An 18,583-nucleotide genomic window follows, 5' to 3' on the forward strand; every position below is an offset into this window, starting at 1 on the left:
CCAACACTTTTAGCATAGTTTAGTAAATAAACAGTATATAATTAGCAGGAGCTATTCACACACAATTTAACGTACTAAAGTCTTTAAAGAGAAATAGTTTTTTTAAATAAAAATAGGTAAATGCCTATGTAACCTTACTTGTGCTTTAATTTGATTAGTAAAATTTTCATTGTTAAACAAACTTCACTTTATACAATGAGGAAATATTTTGAGAATATTTTTCAATTCAGTCCAAACTGAATGAGCTATAAAATATTGCTGGGAATATTAGGTTTGATAATGCTGTGCTGCATCTACTAACTTAACACTTCAAAGAGTTTGTGTTTAAAGTCATATTTTAAAACTAGAAAAGAATATTAAAGCTCCTACCTCTAATTCTACATCAGCTCGCACATATTTTCGGGTCTTTGGATGATTAAGGAGGTGCAAAATTGTAGTAATGAGGGCCTCATTTATTCGACTCAACTGGCAATCGATCACATTTTTCAAGATGGTGTTTAGTCCACCTCGAAGGGCCACCACCTCTGGATTCTGAAGTGCTAAAATAAAAAAGAAAAACTTAATATATTATATAGGGGATAATTAATAAAAAGTAATCAGAAATCTGGGGTTTTATTTTAAAACAATTTCCTTTCTGACTTGAAAATCTTTCTAGTTAAGGGTACTTAAAAGGGCATGTGGATAAAATGTATCTAGTAAGAGTCACTGAATATACTTCCCAAAACTCTTATTTTTTTTTTTTGTCTCTGAATTGTTTTTTCCATATCCTTTGTTTATATTTCACTGAGATGGTTCTTCTTTCCCATGAATTGCAAGGACTTTTTTATATAATGGGAATATTAGCCCTTTATTTGTTTCAAATCTTTTATCAAATTTATAATTTTACTTTAGATTTTAAACTCAAATTTTAAGATTAGGAACTCCTTTACTTCAAAGATCAGGCACTTTGTTCTATGTGTGCAGAAATGCATATGATTTAATAAGTTCATGATGAACATTTCAGTTTTCAATCTGTCAGAAAACTCAGTTTGGCTTAATATGATAAACTATTAAACAATAGTCTGGCTTCGTATGATAACCTGTGTTTTTTTCAAATGTTTAATCAATTATCACAGCATGCTTCACAAACTGATTTTTATACTTTTGACACACTGAAGTTCTTCATTTCAGGGTCTGCCAGCTCTTGACTTTTTCATTTTTCTGTCTTCATAACTAGCAGAATAGTTTTATTAAAATATATTAGAAAAAAATATTTCCTTTCCTACCCATTTAAACTTTTTAAAAAATGTTTTTGTGTTGGATCTCTCCTGTTTATTCTAGTTAAATTATAGAATTGGGTTTCTTTTTTTGATTTTTTTTCTAAACTAAGGTATAGCTAAATATAGTAAAATGAACAGATTTTTTTATGATTACAGTTCAAAAATTTTTGAAAACCTGTCTATACTCTTGTAACCAATACCTCAATCAAGGTATAGAACCTTCATTAAACTAGAAAGTTCTCACAGACCACTCTTTAATCAGTTCCCCTCCACCATTAAGATAACCGATGTTGTTATTTCTACATGTGGATTATCTGTGCCTTCTTTATAATCAACTGGACAAACTCAAAAGTCAAAAGTACTCCCCGAACACACATACACCTCATATACATTTCTTAGTAAGTTTCTTTGCTGTACATAGTTTTATTTTCTACTTTGGAAATAGTATGAGTTTTGTTAGATTTACTGATTATTGCTGAAACATGAAGTGAATCTATCAGACCTGTATTTCCATGTTTCACTGTACTAAATACTTAAGTTTTGTGTTTCAGGTGATTCAGATTTTCCTAGATATGTCATCTACAAAGTAAGAGTGTCTTCTTTCCAATATGTAAACTTAATTTATTTTGTCTTACTATGCTAGCTAAAAGTTTTTAAACAATGTTAATTAGGAGCTAAATAGATGCAGTATTTGTACAGATCCACCATTAAGAATAGTGTTGATTTTAGATAAACATTCTAGATTGTTATCAAAGCAACCTTTTATTTTACTTTATATTTCTGTATAGGTATGTGAGCATATGTATATATGTGGGTATATGTAGATAAATGTTAGTTTCACTAAAAACTGGTAGGTTTCCATATTTTTATGCTCTCAATTTATACTATATAGGAATTATCTGTTTTTGAAACAATTTCTTTTTAGGACAAAACTACCTGGATGAGTCTTTTTGGAGGCAATTATTTTATAAAGTACTTCAATGGTTTTTTGACTATCATGTTCTAAATTTTTTGAGTCAACTGGATATTAAATTTTCTCTGAAAATCCATTGATACAGTAACATTTTCAAACATACATAAAAATTATTCCATAATTAAAAAAACTCCTATTGTGCTCTCTTTATTTCTATATTAACCTTTGTTTTACTAACCTTTGCAGTTTTCAAATATTATGTACGTTCGCATATCGGTGTATCATTTTTTCTTCTTCCAATTAACACTGGTTAGAGTAAATAATCTCTCTCATTCTCTAATTAAGATTCAATTTCACTGTTCCTTCCCTCTGCTTACCTACAAGTTGATTTTTTCCCTTCTTTTTCTATTTTGTGGGTTCACTCATTTTCATTACTTTTTGCTTAATTATAAAAGAATTTTATAAGTTAACTCTTGGGTATAACTTTCTAGGCATCTCATAGATTGATATGTAGTCAAATTTTTATTTTCAAAGCTTCCTTAATAAATTTTACTTTGATTCTAAATCACCAGGTATTGTGGACAGTTTTCTTAAATCCTTGATGGCCAGCTCTTTTGTTTTAGTTTAAAATTGTTATTTTAAATTTATTATATCAAGAGTCAATGTAGCCTACACCATTTCTACTTTTAGTGGAAAAAAGTATTATCTTGTATTGAAAATACATATCTTTGGTTATAAGTGAGGTTGAACTTTTAAAATATGTTGACTGGCCATGCATTTCTTTAAGAATTATTTGTTTTTCCTTTGGATCTGCATATAAATAAGTTATTTACTTATCATGTTTGCTACATTTATTTTTCCTTTGTTCTGGCACAGTAGTATGTTTTCTTGCCTCCTTATAACATAATCTATAGCTGCTGAAATCGGATATCCTTGGTAATTCAAAATTCCTCTTCCATTTTTCCCTATTTAGTTCTTTAATGCTTATGCATTTAGAATTTCTTTTTTTGTTAAAATGTATATGAGACTGTTTATTGTTTTTAACCCACATCATGATACAGAACTGTTAGCAATGTCTGACAGCCAGACTTTAAGAGATTTTAACGTAATTACCAGAATTTGGACACTTCCTATATACTAAATTTCATGATGAGAAAAACTTTAAAATTTATAGTTTCATTTTGAAATTATTTGTCAAGTAGCAAGTCCTCTACTTCCCTATCAGGAATGTCCTACACTTTCATATTTTTGTACCAATAACTAAAGAATTCATGTATTAAAGGCATTAAGAAATGTTATATATTCTTTCTAAAATACTACATTTTTATTAATTGAAGAAAACTCTAACCTAGTTCACAGATAATAGCTATGCATGCTCGGACCATTCTGTCTCTTTCTTGAAGTCCATCATTTCCAACCGCTATTAATGAGTTGGTCAAGGAGCTAGGAAACAAGGAAGCATTCACAGTAATCATCTGTAACAGGGAGAGATCAGAAAAAGAAGTTACTTACTTCATAATATATATGTATTTTAAAACCAACTTTATTTGAATTGAGGTTTTTAAGACCATAGAGTATTTATAAGAGTCAGGCATCAATTTTATTCTTCTGCTTCGTGTAAACATTTCAAAGAATATAAATAATAATTGATGTGACTGATGTTAATAACATTACCATGCAAAAATGTGTTGACTTTTTCTCTCTAATAGTCCAAATTATAAATTAGCTGACCAAGGAGATGTAATATTTCTGAGATTCTAAGCTCCTCTGGAATAAAACCTGTATTTTAAATAATTTCTGGATGCCTACACAAAGTAAATTAGTGGGGACAACAGCTGTCAACGTACTACTCTATTGTACAGTTCTGGCTTCCTTGCCCATACACCCATTTAGGTCATTTTGTCTACTCTCCCCCCCATCAAACTCAATCATTTGGCCCCTCATCCTTTGTCACTTTGCTGCAATAAATGCCTAATAATCTTCCTATCTCTAACCACCACTTATTGCTATACCAAAAGGCAAACTTAATAGTCTATAACCTACTTTTAATATTTCAAAAATCATGATAGAAATAGTATGCATCTGGTAATAAACTTTGGATGAGTTTCACTTCAAATGAAAAGTTTAGTTAGCAATAACATATTTGGAAAACTGAAAATGGGTAACATACACGTATCTTCAGTTTGCAAAATAGAAAGAAAACAAATTATGTTGTTAATGACTGTTTAACAAATAAAGACTATTTGGTAGATGAAATATTTCAAAACACATCCTTGAAGTGGGAGTAGAAGAAAATGTTTTCTTCTATTTGGGTAGTGATAAAATATTAGGGATAATCAACCTGTCCTGGATGGTACTAGATTTATAATCCTGTTGAAAAACAAGACTTGTGCTATGAAACAATTAGAGGATGTAATTTAACTAAATTAAAGATATCCAGTTAAGTCCTATAAAGGGCCAAAGAAAAGACCTGTATTGGATAGAGTACTTACAAATGGTTTATGTTGTTTAAGTAGCATTATATAATATTACAAAGTTCAAATGAAATAGAATACACAACCATAAAACAGATTTCAAGCAACTACAGAATTGACAAAAGTTTTTACCTTCATTTCTGAATCAGTATTTTCCATTAATCAAAAATGTTGAAGAAAGAGGGAAAGAAAGGGAAAGGGAAGGGAATGTTGAAGAAAGAGGGAAAGAAAGGGAAACTGATCTTCCTGTATGAGAAATTCTAATTTCTTAAGGTATTAATTTGTATTTTAATACTTATTGATCCATTATTATGCTTATAAGGAACTTATAAGAAAAATTTCCCCCAAAGTAAAACAATGTATTCAGAAAAGAGCTGGCTAGGACACCAAGCCAACTGGCTTTCAGAGCTAAATCTAAATTAGTAAACTGGTATCTTGGCCAAATCAATCTTCTCTGTGCTTTTGTTTCTTCATTTGTAAAAAGAGGATGTGTAGGACCAGATGCTTTCTAGAATTTAAAGTATAAAATCCTACTCTATAAAGCTCAAGTGTTATGAAAAAGGTGCCTGTAATTAAATTTTTTTAACAAATGAAATCTCCTTATTTTCCTGGGAAATATATGCAAAGAAACTCTTAAATTCTGTGCAAATCAGAAAATACTTCTCTCATAAATCACTGAATACTCAAAAAAAAAAAATCACAGAATTTATCTCTACTGAAATAAAAGTTTAACCATCTTTTTAGGCATGACAGGAGAGATATATTGGGTTTGCCAAAAATTCCCTTTGGTTTTTTTCCCATAAAATGGCTCTAGGAGCACTTAGTTGTCTTTTCCTTCATTTGAAACAATTTTGTTAGATTGTACTGACAGCTGTCATATCAGTGTGCATTGAAAATAATTATCAAAATTGGTGGATTTTTGTGCAGCCATTTTAATATTGAAGATGGAAGAAAATACTCAACATTTTTGGTGTATTATGCTTTATTATTTCAAGAAAGGTAAAAATGCAACTGAAATGTAAAAGAAGATTTGTGCAGTATATAGAGAAGGTGCTATGACAGACTGAACGTGTCAAAGTGGTTTGCAAAGTTTCTCAGTACTACTGACACTTCAGCCCAGAATCCTTTGCTGTGGGGCTGTCCTATGCATGGGAAGATGTTTGCCAGCACCGTGGGCCTCTACCTACTCGAAGTCAATAGCAGGAGATGGCTGACACAGTCAAAAAATCCAAATTAATAAAGTTATTGGTGAAAATTAAAAATGTGTCTTTGGCCAACCCAGTAAATGAAATTAAAGATCATGAGTAGGTAATAATTTGTAAACTGCTATGAAGGAATTAGAAAGACAGAGTTCTCTAAAGGGACTATCTGAAATCTGAGCTGAGACTGTAATGAATATAATGCACAAAACATAAAACTGAAAAGAGTAGGAAAGAAATAACGATCATAATAGTGGTATAGGAAACTTGTCCACATGAATAATGGCATAAGGCAGGTCATAATTGTTTGGACCAAGAGCTGGCTCTGAATGCCAAAGTAAGCAGATTGTGCTTAATAACAAACATAATTGGGGGTCAATATAAGTTTGGAAATCCAAAGAACTAAGTTCTTTTGCTAGATCTGCCGATATCTTGCTATGAATCAAGGGTAAATAATTTCCCTCAATGAATCACTTTTCCATTGGAAAAAACCAACCAAACAAAAGAAATTGATATATTAATCTCTTATTACATGGGTAAAGAAATGACAGATGAGGAAAATGGTGACTTAGAATTTAAATAACAAAAAGCAAGAGATGACAAGTGAAAAACTATATAGAAAATTAGAGATAAAAACCAGGAAGACTGCCTAGACTGGACAGATAGAGGGGTATGTATTTAAATATATGTATATATATTTAAAAAGAAACAAAAAAACAAGCAAAAATCTTCCAAATGATTGAAATAAGTGAAAGAGAAAGAAACATCAATATTCCTTAATTACTCATAGAACAAGTTAAACTAAAGCAACAAATATTTTTACTTCTTTTAAAATATAAAAAAAATTTTACAGAAAAATTATAAACTTTTGTGAATGCATACAAAAAACTATGAGTGACCCAGCAATTATAATATTATCATTAATTTCTATTAGCTCAGTTGCCAAGATGTTACTGAGAAACAGAAAGGTTTGCTTTGGTTGTTAAAAGTACTCATGAAATTATAGTTCCTCTGGCCAATAGAGGCCACTGTTTATACAGCAAGTGTGCCTTTCCTTTAACTGCTTTTATTTTTTTTAATTTTTTTTTTTTTTGTTATTTTATTACAGTTGTCCCAATTTTTTCCCCCTTTGCCCTCCTCCATCTTTTGACCTAGTGATCCCACTGCTGGTAATATACCTTAAAAATCCCAAGTCACCAATTCAAAAGAACTTAGGCACCCTTATGTTCATAGCCGTGCTATTTACAATAGCCAAGTGCTGAAAACAGCTCTTTACCTGCTTTTAGTTAAACCAAGAAGGATCCCTGTGCTACAACTCTTTCTCTGAGCCTGTATTCTACCACCAGGCACAAGCAATTTTCCTGCTCTTGGATCAGAAAACGGTATCTGCCACAAATTACAATGTACTTCAAAAGATAACACAATTTGAATGTATTCTTGCTATGCCATTTATAAATTGTTTTCAAGAGACTGTTTACTTTGGCCATTTTATAAACTGTAACAGGTACAAAACATTTCACAACATCGAAATAAAATATTCTCTAAATAATTCAAAAAAGCTGATTTTAATTGCTTGAATTCATTGGAGTTGTAATTTCTTCTGAATGCAATTTCTAGGGCAACAATTCTCAAAGTGTGGTCCAGGAAACTGAGGATCACTAGGACATTTTCAGGGATTCTGCAAAGTTAAAACTATTTTTATAATAAGACAAAAACATTACTTATCCTACTCTCATTCTTTTACAAGTAAGTATATATACTAAAGTTTTCCAGAGGTACCAATGCATGTGAAATCACAAAAGATTGAATACAAAAGCAAATATGATAATCTAGCTATCTTCTATAAAGAGAAACATTATAGAGATTTGCAAAAATCTAATATTAATGTTACTCTACTCATTAATTTTCTTTTTAGCAAATATTTTTATTAAAATGTCATGTTTACATTTAATGAGTTTATAACTTTCATGTTATTATGTATTTTAATTTCTCAATTTATATCCTCGTATGATGAATATTGACATGTATAATGCCAGTAACTGCAAAGTTATTCTAGGTTCTTCAGAACCAATTTTGTTTTATCTTGAATTCTCAAAATCATGGTAGTAGGATTGTATGAATAAGTAAAAATCACAAATCTAATTTTTAAATTTAAATGTAAAGAGTCAATAATATGTCAGAGTATGTAAGTTTACCTATAACAGAAATTCATAACCTCCAATACCGCTCTTAATAAAATTGCAAACATCTCTTAAGGTATCTCATCCATTTACTCCTTCTCTACTATGCTCACCAGTGGATAATTACTAACCACAAACTAGACAACTGGAAGAAAATGGAAAAAGGGAATCTAGTTTATGTACACACTCAACACTGTACCATTCTGGAGCACACACTGAATTCCAAGGTGGGGAAAGAGCTAAAAAATTTAATTGCTAAATAATTTTAGATTTTTACATCAAAACAAACATATGCTTCATGAGGCTCCTGAATGTTTAGAATCAAAAACCATACTTTAAGATGAAGCATGCTAACATTCTTATACTAGCTAGGTCCTCACCAACTTAACTAACTCTCAGTTCACTCTGTTCCTCTGCCCTCAGGACATCACATACATTAAACAACAACAAAAATTCCCTGAACGCCTCTCATCAGAAGCATTTCGCTTTATAATTATCCTGAACACATTCCCTTGTGGACTTTAGATTTTGACCTTTTATTATGTACAAAGCCTGAACTGCTTATTGCAATTGCCTAGAGATTGTACCCAAATTCATCCTCAGAACCACCAGCTGTAACTTTTTGTGGCATGTTATTTAATAGAATCAACTCTAAGCATATACTTAACAGAAAATCAGAGGAGAGCAAGTAGTTCTCTTTTCTCAATAACATATCAAAGCAGTAATTGCATTTACTTGTCTACTAAAGGAAGAAATATTCTTTACAATGAACATTTTATAAAAAATATTATCCTACCTATACCCAATCACAGAGTAATTATACAAAATATTTTTCCTTATCTCAAAGTTTAACAGAACTATTTAACTAATTTAATTTTAACAAAATGTTTAATGAGAATTTAGCCTTTAAATTTTAATAGGAAGATTTCACAAAATAGTCTAAATCTAAAACCGTAAAACACCCCACCTGGAAACCACAAACCCGCCTTCACTCTCAGACAGGGAGCATACCTTTCTGACTAATCGAAGTGCTTGTGTCCTCTCCACCTCGTTGCTCTGCTGTATGTCAATGCACCTAAACAATCCACAAGACAACTATCGATAAAAAAGTCTTATTAACAATTTCTTATAAAACAATACCACTAGATCAGACCCATATTCATGAGGTGAACATGGTATTTAAAAATTTTATTACACGTGAATTTGTAGTACCAGCAGGTATTTATTTAGTTAGCTTACATATCCCTAGTGATAAATACTTGCTATAACAAAACATTTCAAAATTATTTCACTTACTACTCTAAGAAAGTAGACAGAATATAACAAATAATTCACAGAATTACATTTGTCTATACAGAAATAATAAACACAAAGTACCAAAGATCTACTGAAACATTCACCTGTTTTTGATAAAATTCAGATATTTTATAAAAACTGAAAGGAAAATAAAAATTTTAAGCCCATGATTAACTGTGATTTTAACCAAGCATAACTTTTTATATACAGGGTGGACAAAAAATAGGTTTACAGTTGTAAAACACAGTTTATTCTTGTTTTATTATTATTATTGTATTATTTTTCATATGAACTGTAAACCTACTTTTACCCACCCCCCTAAGTATAAGTTAAAAGTCTTATGTACTAGCCACAATAATTTTATTTTACCAAAATATAATTTGAAACCTGAATGCACTTCAAAACTTAATGTTCAATCAAATATCCCTTAACTGACACTTCTCTCTAAAATTTATTAAATTTTTCGATTTCTAAAGAGTCTTTGACTTATGTTGCAAGATAAGCCATTGTCACTTTTATTTAGGCAATTAATTTTTCTAATCAATACTTTATATATAGTTTGCTATTCAAAAAGCATTTCTTCTCTGTATGTAACAGAATTCCCTTTCTGGCCACAACAGAGAGGCTTGGCTTAAACCAACACTCCTGCCAAGGGTGACTCTGAAGGTTGAACGAACTACCTTGGTAAGCCGCTATTTTTATTAATCCCTGGAAAGAGAAGCACAAACTCCACATTCACCCCAGGCTTTTCCATGGGGACCTTTGTCAATCCCCAGTTTTAGGGAAATGGAAAAAGCAGAAGTCTTATTGGACTGGAGGGACGGGTTGAACGTTAGGGCAACCAAAATAGCTGAGACTTGAGGGGGGAAATCCCATAGGAAAAAAAAAATTGGAAAGTGAGTCCAAATCTGCATGCAATCTCCTCTCCAAGGTACCTGCCAACTTCTATGCTGTGCAAAAGCAGCATTAAAATCCAAGAAAGCAAGCTAAAAGCTACTGCAGAGAAGCTAAGGAATCCAAGAAAGCAAGCTGAAAGCTACTGCCAAGAAGCAGAAATTTCTGCAGGTACACAATACTCTAAGATAAGATGTGAGGCCTCAAGGCTGGTCAAGGTGAAGAGGTTCTGCTAAACATCTGCACTTTCACTTGAGATTCCAAACAGTTACTACCTAGAGCAAAGGCAAAGCTGAAACCAAACTCTAACAGAATCAGCGTGATACACCAACATTCTAGAATAAATCTTGACCCTCTTAAGGGGAGAATAACATGATCCAGAGCCAAAAATTTTGAATACACAATGTTCACATTGAATCAGATAATAAGGTATGCTTTAAAACAAACAAAAGGCCAAGTAACCAAAACACTAAGAAAAGAAAATGACAGTAGAAACAGAGACAGGTGATTCACATATTGGAGTTGTCATACAAGGCTCTATAAATAACTATGGTTAATATGGTTATATGGTTAATATACTCAAGACAGTAGAAGGAAAGACAGAGAAAAAGGTAGAGAGCTAGAATCTTTAAGTAAGAGTAAAATAAATAATAGAAATACAATAACTAATATTGCTACTTTTTCAAGAGACTGATTTACCAGAAAGATGGAGGAACTGAAAAAATGACATTGAAGCACAAAGATTGACAACAACAAAGGATGAAAATATAGTAAGGGCATAAGAGACATGTGGGATGGTGAACAGGTTCAGCCTACATAGCTGGAGTACCAGAGGGTAGAAGAGAATATTACCGAAAACTTTCAAAGTAGCCAGAGGGGAAAAAAAAGATACATCACTTACAAGGGAGTGACAAAAAGAGAGCTACTTACTGTTCAACACGTTAAAAAAATAAATCCAGAAAACTTATTTGAAGCACTGAAAAATAGTAACTGGTCATAAAAACAGCCTTCAAATAAGAAGGTAAAATAGGGGCATTTACAGGCAAATAAAGATGACAGAATTCATCTCCAATAGAGTTGTTCTACAACAAATAGTAAAGTTCATCAACCAGATAGGAAGCAATTCAAGATGAAAGTTTGGAATTGCAAAAAAGGAAGAATTACTGGAACGCATAAGTAATGTAGGTAAATATCAATAATTGCAGTTCAAAACAAAAACAGTACTATCCTGTAGGGTTACAAATTTGTGTAGAAATAAAAAATATAGCAATAAAACAAAAGAAGGAGAAAATATAGTTAAGCTGTAAGAGGTTTCCTGCATTGTGCTGGTTTTAATAAAAGCGACAGACCTTAATATAAAAAGGATACATATTGTAATCTCTAGGGCAACTGCTAAAGAAGACATTTATAGAAAAAAAATTCTTGATTATTTCAATAGGAAGAAAATAGGAGAAACACAAGAACAAAGAACAGATGTGACAATAGATTGCAAAGAGCAAGACAGCAAACAAACTCAAACATATGAGAAAACTGATAACGAGATGACACACACACACACACTCTCCCTCATATAGAAAGATAATTACTTCAGATAAAGCTCAGAGGCCATGCATACAAAAAAACCACTAGACATAGTGTAAACACTCCAATTAGAAGATAAAGATGTCAAACTTGAATTAAAACAACAACAACAACCACCACCCTATATAATGTTTATAGGAGAGAAACTTAAATGTAAGGACAAAAAAGATAAGAAGTGGAAGGATGGGAAAAGATTAGGTCAAGCAAAACCTAAGTAGAAGAAAGTTAGTGTAGCTATATTTAGATAACAGGAACATTCATAAAAAAGTACTACTAGGGATAAAAAGAGACATTTCATAAATATAAAAGGGTTAGTCAAATGTGATGGTTTAATATTTCTTATTATGAACGCAGTAACAAAGCTTCAAAGTATGTAAGCAAGAACTGATGACACAAAAAGTGGAAAATCTTAATAGTACTAAGGTACTATTCCTGTTAAAGAAATTGAGTCCATAATCTTAAAACTTCTAAGAAAGAAAACCCCAGGCCCAGACTTAGTCTCTGGCGAATTCTAATACTCATGTAAGGAAAAACAATACCCATCTTACAGAAATTCTTCCACAGAATATAATGAGGGCAAAACTTCCCTAGTTTTTTAATAAAGCAATCATATTCTTGGTACAAAACCAAACAAGACATTAGAAGAATGGGAAAACATAGGCCCATATGTAGTATTAACACAGCTGCAAAAATCTGTAACAAAATATTAGCAAACCAGATTCAGAAGGACCAGACATTATGAACAAGTGGTGTTTACCAGGAATGCAAACAAAAAAATACAAAGAAGTCCTTTTAGAGCCTACAGCAAGTTTCATAAACAAGGAACATTTTTAATCTGAACACTTTTTTAAGTTTGAAACAAACTTTCCACCATAACCACTTGTAAGTCAGTGCATTATTCTAGCCAATGCAATAAGGCACGAAAAATATAGAAAGAAGGATTGAAAAGGGAAAAATAGTAAGGTCATCATTTGCAATTAATGCTTATATTATAAAAACTCCAAAATAATTTTAAAAACAATTAAAATTGAAAGTAAATATACCAAGATATCTAGATAAGAGGTTAACATACAAAAAGCAAAATCCAGCCCTGGCTGGTGTGGCTTAGTGGATCAAGCACCAGCCTGTGAACCGAAAGGTCGCCGGTTCAATTCCCAGCCAGGGCACATGCCTGGGTTGCGAGCAGGATCTCCAGGCAGGGGTGTGTGAGAGACAGCCAATGAAATGTTTCTCTTTCTTTCTCCATCCCTTACCCTCTCATTAAAAATAAATAAATAAAATTTTTAAAAAAAAAAGAAATCCAAAATTATGTTTCTGTTAGTAAAAAATTATTTTAAAGCTAATTACATTAATAAAAATATATAAATCATAAAACTATACCTTAAATAAACCTAACAACTATGTGCCAGACCTCTGCACAGAAAACTACAAAATGCTGAGAAAAATTAAATTTCCAAATAAATAAAAGTATGGAAAATTCACCATCATTAAGATGTCAACTCACCCCAAATTAACCTAGAGCTTCAGTGCAACTACTACTAAAATCCCAGAAAGTTTCATGGAAATGGACGAGATGATTGTAAAATTCACACGGAACCCAAAAAGAGCCAACAGTCTTGAAGAAAAGCAGACAGGGGACTTCCATTAACAAGTGTCAACACATTATCAAGCTGCAGTCATTAAAACTGTGAGAAACTGGAGTAAGAATACACAAATATACCTACTAATGAGAATATAAAATGCAAAAATTAATCCATATTTATCTTGTTATCTTATTTACAACAACAGAGACACACTAATCTAGATGTGAAAGAAAAATCTTTTAAATAAGTATTTATTGGACATCCATAAAAATAAAAATGAATCGTTACGTCCTGAAATGCACTGAGGAATAAATCCTTTAGGAGAAAACACAGACTATCATTTTCCAAAGAGACCTAAAGCATTAACTATAAAATAACCAACCTCTAAATTGAACTTTATTAAGGAAAGTGAAAAGACAAGGCAGACTGATTTGAAAAAAAAATATTCTCAATATGCATACCTGAAAGGAAATCATATACAGAAGACATAAGAACTCCTACACAACAAGACAGACAATCAAATGTACAATGAGCAGAAAAACCAGGATGCCCAAATAGTCAACAAGCAAATGAAAGGTGCTTAATTCATCCAGGAAATGCAAATTCAAAGCACAATGGTAATTCACAATGAAATATAGAGCTCAAAGGCTAAAATTAAAGACTGAAAATAGCAAGTGCTGATGAGGATGTGGAGAGACTGAACTCTCAAACATTGCTGGTAATAATGTAAATCATTACAATAATTTTGGAAAATTGTTGGCAGTATTTATTAAAGCTAAATATACATAAACATCATGACCCAGGAATTCCACTCCTACATATACACCTGAAAGAAATGATTGCATATATAAGTCCATCAACAGAACTATAGAGAATGTTCAGCAGCGCTTTATTCAAAATAGCCAAACACTGAAAACAACTCAGAAAAGTATCAACAGAATCAATAAATTAATTGTAGTCTATATATAACATGAAAAACTACATGGCGATTTAAAAAACATCAATATGGACAAATCTCATAAATAAGAGGAAAGAAAAGAATAACTGTGTACTTTCAATATATGATGTTCAAGACAGAGAAAAACTAGTCTACAATGAGAAAAGTCAAAGTAATGCTTATTACACTACTAGTTAGAGACATGAGGAAACTTGACTAAGATGCTGAAAATGTTCTATATCTTTTTCAGGATAACAGGGTACTTGGTTGTCTATATCTGTAAAAATTATCAGGTTTTACACTAAAAATATGTAGTTTATGGTATGCTAAAACTTAATACATCATTTTAGAAACACATAAGAACCCAGCCAACTCTCAGAAAATTACCTGGCTATTAAATAGTCCACTTTCAGTTTAAGCACCTTCTGCAGAATACTGGAGTCTTGGATGAGATATCGAAGAGCTCGTAGCCCTGCTGCCCGCACTTCTTTTGCTTCATTCAATAAAGCTAACCGCAAGCTGTTAGAAAACCAACAAACAAGTTTTGCTGCACAAGTTTCAAATATGTATAAAATCATGGCACCCAATTCTTCGGTTGAAATAAGCTAAACTACTAGTCATTGTTTTTTTAAATCTTCACCGAGGGTATGTTTATTTACTTTTTTTTTTTTAAACAGAGAGGAAGAGGATGAGGGGGAGTGTGAGGGGGAGAGGGAGGGAGGGGAGAGAGGGAGAAACTGATGTGAGAAATACTGTTTAGTTGCCTTCCATACGCGTCCCAACCAGGGATCAAACCGGCAACCCAGGTGTGTGCCCTGACTGGCAACTGAACCTGTAACTTTCCAGTGCACACCACGTCATTCCAACCGAGACACCCGGCCAGGGTAAAACTAGTTATTTTACACATATAAAAATCATTTGCTCTAAGCCATGGACTTTCACTAAAGAAATTTAAATCCATACCTCCTTGGTACACTCTCGCCAATCAAGAAAATGTTATTGAGTTTTGTTCTGCCTTCTGTAGTTTACTTTATACGAACAATGGGACATTAAATATTCCTTTTTCAAGCTGTATCACATATGCCACTAAAATCTCTTCCCCTCTATCTGCCTACCTGCTCCCGCGCCTCTCAAAAAATCATTGATTTAAAAACAATAAATAGAAATACTTTATAATGACAGCAGGCACAGGTTCTTTCTATCAACTTTAATTCCTAAGCATGCCAAAAGGATGGTTATTAATACTGTAACGTGATGACTCTATTATTAGGGTTGATCAATGAGTTTGCCATTAATAAGTTTAAATTGCATTAAGTCCTGGTATTTTTCAACATTAACTTTGGTTCTTTATGTTTGATAATTACAAAACATCAGAACAGGCTAACAAATTTTGGAAATCCTGAAACTTTCTAATGCTCAAACATCTGTTTCTGTAAGATCAAATAGGTGGTGTTAAAGTATCCTAATTTGAATTTAAAATAACCAAAACTGATAACACTAAAATTCATAAGAGGGGAGAGAAGAAACTGAACTATACTTACCAAATAATAATATCCTCATAGTTAAAACCCAATTTTTCTTCACTGTGGCCAATATCACAAAGAAGCTGTCAGAAAGACAAAACAAATATGTGTGTATTTCTTATTTATTTTTGCCTCTATATTTTACTCTTTTAGACTGGAAAATAAGAAATTTTAAGTAAAATTTTTAAAAATATGATTCTGTGATTCAAATATGCAGATTTATTTATATCATTTTTTTAAATTTGATCTTTCAGTTTTAGGTTTCTTTAACCCTCCTTTCTGGCCTTTCTTTGAACTAGCCAATCATTTTGGATTATTCTATTTGCTCCCTTGATAATTTTATCATTCTCTTTGTGGTTACCGTAGAGGTCACAACCTGCACTGCTGACTTACTACGGCCTTACAGAAACTATGACTTCAGCTTACCCTTAATAATGCTGGACTCTTCCAACACTTCAACTTCGTTTACTGCCCTCGCCTTTCACTGTTACAGCTGTTCTGTCACCTCTAATTTAAAACCCGTAAGATATTTATTTTTGTTTTTACTTTATATTTAGTTAATATCAATTCATACATATTTACTCACAGACCCCACCTTTTCCATTATTCTTTATGGGAAATTCTTCCTTCAGTCTGAAGAATCCTGTTTGTTGTTATTAATTTGTTCTATTTGTATTTTTCATTTGTTTAATTTTTAGCCAAGATTGCTAATAATGGATTCTTTTGATTTTGATTTGTCTGGAAATGATCTCTTTTTTCACTTTCATTTTTGGAGGATGTTTTGCTAGACTTATAGATTTTTTAGGTTAGGTGCTATTTTCTTAAAACAGTTTTTCAAGATGGCTTCCATAGTTTCTGTTGAAAAGTTTGAAATCAATCTTACTGTTGACTCCTTTGAAGATCATAACTTTTTTCTCAGATTCCTTTTACAATTTTTTTTCTAAATCTTTGGTTTTCAGAAATCTTATGGTTCAGGTTTCTTCTATCTTGTTTAGGGAAAATAGAAATTCCCAAATCTCTAGGTTGATATATTTTATTAGTTTTACACATTATCTTTTCAAAATTACTTCTGTCCAATTCTCTCTCTTCTTTCCTGGTAATTCAAATGTTAAAATATTTTGTGATTGTTACAAATTTCCAAATCCTCTTTTCTGTTTTCGCCATTCTCTTTTATCTCTGTGCTTTAGTTGGATATTCTCTATTTATTTGTCTTCTGACTTGTATAATTTTCTATTATACCTATGTAGTAAGTTTTTAATTTTAGATATTCTATTTTTCCTTTTCAAATTTCCATTTAATTTTCTACACATCCAATGCTATAATAAAAATCATTTTATACCTATTTCCTTCATAGTTTCTTCAATTTTGATATAGTAATTGTATTTTAAACATTTAAAGTGCTTATTACCTAAGTGGATCTGTATGATATGGATCACTTCTGAGTCTGTTTTTATTACTTGTTTTTCCTTTTGTCCTAATCCTGTAAGGCTGGTCTTTTGGTGGATCCTGTCATCTTTGTATATGAAAACTTGCCAAGACTCCTGATGATGTTATCTTTCTCCACAGAAGTCTCATCTGTCCCTCTGTTAGGCCACCGGACAATGCTGAGTCCAGATGAGGCTGTTGCCCTAATATGACTCGGCCTTCCTCTGGCTTTTCCTTTCCCTCCTGAACCCCAGGTTTCCACTGACAGCTTGTTTTTCAGGGGACTAGACTGAAGGAGGACACATCTAATTTAGTAAATAAACTAAACACTATATTAAGCCCTCCTTTTGAACTCTTTTAGTGCTCCCAATACACCACGCACACGTACGTTATGCTTACACCAGAGAAGGATGAACACCTTCTGGCGGTCCCCTCTGCAGAGCGGTACTTCTGTCAGAACAGGGCAGCAGCGGGGCAGTGTGTGAGGAGAGACTCACACTTTCACTATATATTGTTCTGTGCCATTTTAGTTTTTCATCTTTAGCTTGTATTATTTTTGAAGTTTTTAAAACAGAATGAAATAGATTCCTTTGGGGGTTTTGATAAAAATATGTGTGATTAAACATAGAAAAAGAGAACTTTTAGAATATAAAAGAACTGAAATATTTTCACCTTTAATAACAGGTCTTTATGAGCATGCTGAGTTTTAAAAATAGGACACTAAGATTATATTCATCAGCAGTCTGTTATACATATTACTTTATCTAGCGATATGATGTCAGAAAGCAGGCACGGCAGTGTGACATTCACATGGTTATAGGATCACGTCGCTAGCTCCCTCTCTTGATATCTCAAAAGGTTTAAAATTCTGGGGGTGCCGTCCCCCTTATATGACATCTTAGCCCACTGATATACTAAATTAACTTAATCCTAAGAGCTGGGCCTATTCTTAACAAAACAAAGGCTAAAAATACAAAAAATCATTTAAAATGCAAAATCTTCCCAATTTTAATATAATACCTTTAAACAGTTTAAGTGCCAGGCTTTGGAATACAGAGGGGTATAAGAACAGAAAAATAAATATTAGCTATTTCTTATGTTTAAGAAACTTAGTTTATTAAGACAGTAACCCACAACAGATTATAAAATACTAGATAAAATTTACTAGACACACATAGAACCTGTTATGGGAACACAGGGAAGGGTGACAGACTAACTCCTAACTAACGAGTCTCCTGGCATCATAATTATTTTTCGCATTTTCTTAGCCTACAGAGCTATTCTTAAGAGATTTTTGAGAATTTCTGTATTTTATTTTA

The 18,583-nt window shown here is 32.1% G+C and overlaps 1 protein-coding gene across 2 annotated transcripts in view; it reads right to left on the reverse strand.

Moving 5' to 3' along the window:
* Positions 1-18,583, reverse strand: part of RICTOR (RPTOR independent companion of MTOR complex 2) — a 100,597-nt gene that overhangs the window by 51,380 nt on the left and 30,634 nt on the right. For both annotated transcript variants that reach the window (XM_054583957.1, XM_054583956.1), the window contains exons 4-8: positions 15,858-15,922; positions 14,704-14,835; positions 9,037-9,100; positions 3,521-3,647; positions 370-539 (exon numbers count right to left, since the gene is read on the reverse strand). In XM_054583957.1, the coding sequence (XP_054439932.1) occupies positions 370-539; positions 3,521-3,647; positions 9,037-9,100; positions 14,704-14,835; positions 15,858-15,922 (558 nt within the window). The remainder of the gene's footprint in view (positions 1-369; positions 540-3,520; positions 3,648-9,036; positions 9,101-14,703; positions 14,836-15,857; positions 15,923-18,583) is intronic.

Source organism: Pteronotus mesoamericanus, unplaced genomic scaffold (genome assembly GCF_021234165.1).
Source record: "Pteronotus mesoamericanus isolate MK-2021 breed Mesoamerican mustached bat unplaced genomic scaffold, CSHL_Meso_final contig_75, whole genome shotgun sequence".
NCBI lineage: Eukaryota > Metazoa > Chordata > Mammalia > Chiroptera > Mormoopidae > Pteronotus > Pteronotus mesoamericanus.